Source organism: Echinococcus granulosus, assembly GCF_000524195.1.
Source record: "Echinococcus granulosus chromosome Unknown EG_S00066, whole genome shotgun sequence".
NCBI classification, from domain to species: Eukaryota; Metazoa; Platyhelminthes; class Cestoda; order Cyclophyllidea; family Taeniidae; genus Echinococcus; species Echinococcus granulosus.
Window position 1 is genome coordinate 136,270 of NW_020170446.1, and position 6,184 is coordinate 142,453.

At 39.5% G+C, this 6,184-nt stretch overlaps 2 protein-coding genes across 2 annotated transcripts in view; one reads left to right on the top strand and one right to left on the bottom strand. All coding sequences in view use genetic code 11, as the record gives it.

Moving 5' to 3' along the window:
• EGR_06934 (Transmembrane protein) overlaps positions 1-3,659 on the bottom strand; it is a gene marked incomplete at both ends in the record, with an annotated part of 23,316 nt that extends 19,657 nt beyond the window's left edge. Inside the window, 8 exons of the mRNA XM_024496183.1 lie at positions 1,042-1,192; positions 1,374-1,476; positions 2,093-2,198; positions 2,265-2,383; positions 2,416-2,767; positions 2,847-2,969; positions 3,001-3,071; positions 3,563-3,659. Of these exons, the coding sequence (XP_024349386.1) occupies positions 1,042-1,192; positions 1,374-1,476; positions 2,093-2,198; positions 2,265-2,383; positions 2,416-2,767; positions 2,847-2,969; positions 3,001-3,071; positions 3,563-3,659 (1,122 nt within the window). The remainder of the gene's footprint in view (positions 1-1,041; positions 1,193-1,373; positions 1,477-2,092; positions 2,199-2,264; positions 2,384-2,415; positions 2,768-2,846; positions 2,970-3,000; positions 3,072-3,562) is intronic.
• Positions 3,660-4,163: 504 nt separating this feature from the next.
• The window catches only part of EGR_06935 (Glucose-6-phosphatase 3), a gene marked incomplete at both ends in the record, with an annotated part of 3,597 nt that continues 1,576 nt past the window's right edge, over positions 4,164-6,184 (top strand). The window contains 3 exons of the mRNA XM_024496184.1: positions 4,164-4,186; positions 5,668-5,844; positions 5,913-6,029. Of these exons, the coding sequence (XP_024349387.1) occupies positions 4,164-4,186; positions 5,668-5,844; positions 5,913-6,029 (317 nt within the window). The remainder of the gene's footprint in view (positions 4,187-5,667; positions 5,845-5,912; positions 6,030-6,184) is intronic.

Sequence of the window (6,184 nt, forward strand, 5' to 3'; positions counted from 1 at the left end):
TACTGGACAAGCATTTTTGGGGAGTAAAAGTTTCTGATCATTTAAGTTTGCAGGATCTGAGACAGAAAAAGAGAAAATTCGGGTGTAATAGGGTAACAGAAGCATATAGGCTCGAAAATAAAGGAACTGGGTACAATGATAACAGCGGACAAATAGTCATTTTCGGACTACTCGCATACAGGTCTTGCGAGAGGCTTGAAAAAAATCCATCGAGAGAAGTATTACCCAGGGGAAAATAGCTAAATAGTTCTCGAAAAGGAACCATTAAGCTTTGAGAACACATGCACAGCAAGTCACCAAAACGCAAAATAACAGGTTGCCATGACAGTAGACAGCTCAGCTATATTAGTTCTGGTGCCTAGGCTTAGCATATCACGTGGATTACTGCAGTGACGCTTAACGGGCCGAGAAAAAGTACACAGACTCACTGTGAGTTTAAAACACATTTGAGAGCAGAAGCACGACAGTAAGCACGCATGCATAAGAGGTATGTTGAAAACCGGCCTTATTATTATCACTTGCTACTATTCTCCCGTATACAACATCCCTAGTAGGTAACAACTTTGAACCATATTATGACCGATATCCCGTTGGTTTCGTATCGCGCGAGCCTTTTATCAGTTAAAAATAGAAATACTTCATTATTACAGCCTACGCTACTATGTACTTACGTGTCATGAATAAGCTGTTTAATCCTACTAATATGACTTTGAAGATCTTTTGAAAAAAGAAACAGTTTCTAGGTGAGTTGTGGTTCTCCTATTTGCAGGTGTAATAAATCGCATAAAAATGAAGAAGGCTGGAAATACACACCCAAGGCTGGGTGTTACTATCAATAGTAAAGGCTGCTAAAGTATAATGTATTCTGTTACCAAAAACACCTCATACGCTGGTGTACAAACCAGTGGTGAGCCGGTAAAGACTTTGAGACCTGCGCTGACGTAAATAGATCGACTCGATTCAATCAAAGGTTAATAGGTCTCAGAGTTCGAATTCATTTGTAATAATAGGGAAAGAGGAAAAAAGTGATGCTTACATTACCTCAAACAGGTCAGCATAGGCTTCAGGCAGTTGATAGCCCCAGATTTCGAGAGGATAATCGAATGTGTTTGTCAGAGAAACCATCTTTTCGACAAATTGGCCCGGATATCCGCAGTAAAAAGACAGTTGTTTGTGGCTGAACCGGAGTGATCTAAGTTTATAAAGGGAACAAAATACTTCCGCCACTTTGCTTACTTTTTTAATAGGCGGGTAATGTTGGCCTCAAATTTTGGCTATTCTCTGACTAACAAAAACCTTTAAAGAATGTATCTAGATGAGAACAGCGATATTGGAAAGTAGTGATGATAAAACAAGGTGGACGTACGACATACCCTCGCAACACAGATGCAGTGTAAGGAATAACGATTGGCGGTTGTCCATCTGTTTCTACTTCTACGTTGCCTGAAAAATCGCCAAACCGGTCTACGACAGCCGCTGCAAGAGAGATGGAGGTCAAAAAGGCACAGACAGTGAGACGCCGCATACTCAAGAATAGACAGTAAAGTGTACGGCATAATCTTCCGATGGTGTGTTAAGTGAGACAGCTACTAGTGAATAGTAGACAATTTTAGTAAATAACAGGCACGTCCCCCAAAATGGCTGCAAAAATTCCAGCAGTATACAAATTCAGCTAAGTCAGGAAACAATTGAACACATGGAAATGAGAATCATAAAAAAAGACGGAAATGACCGATAGCAATGTGAAGTGAGTTTGTGTTTCACATACAAATCTGTAGTTGATCAGTTCACCACGCATGGCAGTGTCCAGTATGGTCTGTATAAATTTAATGCTAGGACATCTGCTTGACAGAAGGACCAAGGTGATTGGCAGTGGAGGAGAATCGAACACTGTGAAAAGCTCAAAAAAGGGATTCCGCGTAACAATAAAATATATTAGCCACAAATGAAATAGGGAACCATACCCATGTCAGAAGAGGTAACACAAGTGGGAGATTACATTCAACTTATGCCGCACAAATATAAAGTGAGACCAAATAATTTGAACAAAATTCACTGCAGTTTATTCAAATAATGGGTGAACAGTACATACGATCGAATGTGATTGTGGCGATCTCCTTCCCATAATTCGAACCGTCGGGAAAAACAACTGGATCGTAAGATATATCAAGATACTTCTTCCCACTCACCGCATTGATCTAAGCAAGGGAAAACTCAAAATAGAAAAAATACGGACTTAGAATTAAGCAAAAAAGTGAACCCACGGATAAGGCTGACGGAACAGACATTTGATTGAAAGCCGTGAGATGAAGCTGTCTAGGCGGATCGGAATGTATGGTACTACCAAAATCAAGGACTTCCTCCTGCACATTAAACAGATTCGCTAAAAAATCAGCATGAAAGAGGCGAACTTACAAGAGGTATCGAAGTGCAATTCAAATGGAACTAGAAAGACAGTGGGTTCGAAGGAGAACTGTCGCAAAAGAAAATTTGACGAGGAGTTCTTCGGCACTGCAGAATTGCTCGCCGATACATTCTCCAATGAAATAATTCCGGAAACAAAGCCTTTCAACGTCTGGGGAGCCGTGCTTGAAAGGGTTAAGGAACACAGGCCACTTCTCTGCTGACCCGCCAAAGTGATAGAATTCGGGACCTGCTGAAGATCTGCATTTTGTTGTGAGTCCCAAGAATTTTCCGCCGACAAAAATAATACCTGACTTTCGTCATTCTGTGAGTCGTTAGAGGCACTCAGATTTAGCTTTGATACCTAAAATTAACAAAAAGACAAACATATGCAGTTCATTGAAAATGAAGAAGGGGAACATTAAAATAAGGTAAGGTTTTACCTCAATTGGAAATGGATGAGGATTTGAAAATCTGAAAGTAAACCGATGCTTTGCAGAAAGACTGAGGCGATTTGCCTTCAGTGGACGCAAGCCATATCTACTTGGCGTGGAGAACCCATACACCTAGGTACTGAAAAACAAAAAAATGACCTACTTTGCACTTGGCCAGTCCGGAACTTGTTGTGACGTATAGTTCAGCCTCTATGGGTCCTAACTTGTTAGCAACTAAAAGTAAAGTAATGGTTGTAGCTTGTTGTGGTTCAAGTACCTATAATTATCATGTTATTCGGGGCTAGTTTAACGTACTGCAACATTTATCGGTTCGAATAGCAGCGTAAACGATGATGTTTGAATTGATATGAGGTGCAAAGATTGATTTGGAGATGTGTTTGTTATGGTAACATCCGCATAAGCAGGCGTCCCCATTTCCCTAGTACATAAGTATAAAGACAAGTAAACTAACTGATGACTGAAATTAACATAATTAGGTGTGAATTGCAAATTTAAAACACCATCTGTTTCGTTCACTATGTTGCCCGAAGAGCCAAATGGGTGTGTAACATTTGACGAGATGTCATCAGGCAAAGAAGTACCGCCCTAAACAGAAATGAGTATAGTCGATAAGAAACTACCCAGTAGACCACTCCGCTTATGTGAACGCTGTACACCCCACTGCGAGAAGCTATGATGTGAATTTAAAGGAAAAACTGAATTACCTGTATCATCTTGCTGCGCACTTTGCATGAGGGCATTCACGGCCCACAGAATGACTAAACAAGTCCAGTAATGCATAATAGTTCCACGGCTTGGCATGCTTTCTAAATATACACCTTAATAATAAAAATGACAAAGTAGCATACCAGAATGGTTAAGTCAAAACTAGGACAGGGATGAAGTATAAATCAATAGCAGACTTTTCAAAGAATCTGGAAAATATGAAGAAGACTTTGGTGAAGAAAAAACCATGCGAGACTTAGGAGTAAATATAAGTACAAAGTATACGTCAAAAACTGAAGAAATGCGGTATCTGAGACCACTATGACCACGCCGGATTCCCGCGCGTTAGTATTATTCCAAAGGAGTGCACCTATCAACAATCACACAATATGATGATTGGTTATACCCACAGACACTTAATATCTGCACTTCCATTGGGTGGCACGGCCATAAAACAAAGGTCAAATTAAGTAATAAAAAGGCCTATGGGCTCCAGAAGCGAGACTAAAGATTTACAAATTCGAGAGGAGAAACATTCAAGGGCGATAGCACATGCAATACCGAAAGTAAATCGTATTTAACAATTTCTGTGACTTGCAGATGACAAAGCAAAACATTCTAAAGTAATTTTTTTAAACCCGCCCAGAATATTCGTATTTTATTAGTTAAAATTCTAAAGTGTAGGCAAATAAATTACTAGATCAGCATCAGGAAAATATGCTATTGTGTTTATAATAGGCATGGAGTATATGGGTGCAAAAATATGTATGGATAGCTATCACATGAGTTTAAGTCAAAGAGTTGAAAGCTATTTAGTTTTTGCAAGTCATAAGCCATGCAAAATATGTAGATCTTTAGCAATTACTCAAAATCGGGTTAAACTAAGGAGTTCTAAAATAACACAGCTAAAAAGCAATTTGTGCACGACGATTAAACTGTAGAATAACAAGCTGATTTTTTAATGCATTGGAGAAAAATAATAAAAGTTCGGGAATTTCTTAAGTGCTATTTAATGCGTTTTTTAAATTTAATGGCTTAATCTTCTAATATTATTAACGGCTTATAGGACAGCACATTAAATTAAAAAGTAATCTTGATTATTCGAAAGAATTTTGCTGCAACATTAAACTGCTTGCTGGTCAACAGCACTCACTTGCTCAAAGCAAATTTATGCTTTTGCAAATTTAACGCGAGTTTGGGCAGCGATATTATCCCTTTTTCAAGGCAGGTTCTTTTTTTGTTTTACTTTTTGTTTGTCAATAATTTTTTTCTGGGTCGTACTGTATCTGTTTTTAACTGGTTGTCATACGTTGTGACGTTAGAGCGTTGCCGGCGCGTCGGTCTAATTTACTCATGGAGTGTATCTACCTTTATGGTGCTAAGCTAGTAAAGGAGATTCAAAAAATCTATGTAAATTTCCTTTCTTCTCGTCTGGAATCAACTTTAACCTCTTTAAAGTGTCAATCCCATGAAAGGTGCAGTATTTGTGTTAGTCAGTACCCATCTGCGTTGTCGATGCAATTTCTAAGATGTCTTAGTTTGGATTTATTTTCCGATTTGTTCTACGAGGTGGACTTGCCTGCATACATGGACTTAGGTTTGTGCGATTTCATGTCTACCCCAAGGAGTATGAATGTGCGGAACACTACATTATAATCTCACAGAATACGTTAGTAATTTCTAATGCAGTGATTTTTACGAGTTTTGAGGCACTTTTAGTAAAGATCTTTTGTGTATCATGATATTCTTGGGAAGCAGGTTCTTATTTTTCGCAGTTATCTGGCATCCACCACCATCACATTACACAGTTTTGTGCTAATCCTTCTTTCCAACATTTGCAGTTGCCATCTGAAGTGTTTCTTCTTGCCAGTCATTTGAGTGCTCCGCCTGTGGTAAACCTCCTTGCTTTTCCTCTGGCTTTCTTCCTCCATCCCATTCTCGGCTCTGCCACTCTTTTGTCGATAAATTTTTCCGAGTGGCTTAATTGTGCATTGAAGTGGTACGTTTCCTTTCTCCTCCCCGCTTTTAGGAGGGGGATGCCTTTAAGGTGGCAGCTAATCTGTAACTAGTTGACTGCATTAATGATTGCTTGCTTTGAAAACAGGGCAATTTGTGGTGAACGTCCATTTTGGTGGGTTAAATCACACAAAAGTGCCAATTTGACGCTAAAGCAATTTGACATTACCTGTGAAACTGGTCCGGGGAGCCCTTCTGGTCATTGTATGGTCTTTGTTGCGGGATGGTTGCCGCTGATTCTTTACATTAAACACAGACGCAAAAAGTGAGAGCCTTCTTCACTACGAGTTTCTTGTCTAAGACATACGTGATAAATCCACCTCTTTTGTGCAGACTCGGTGCTACGCTGTACGCCCTACTCATCATATGCACAATTGTTGTTGGAGTGAGTCGTCTCTACACAGCGACCCACTTTCCTCACCAAGTCATCGAAGGTTCAGTGGCAGGCAAGTCCCTGCCGACTTCTTTTTTTTCAAATTGTTTTACCACACTACCTCTATCAACAACGGCATTATTTTGTGATGCGCTACATTCATTACTAACAGTGTTGCAAGCCATGTCCACGGTTACTTATTCATTTAATTGTCAACGAAATTTCCAATCCG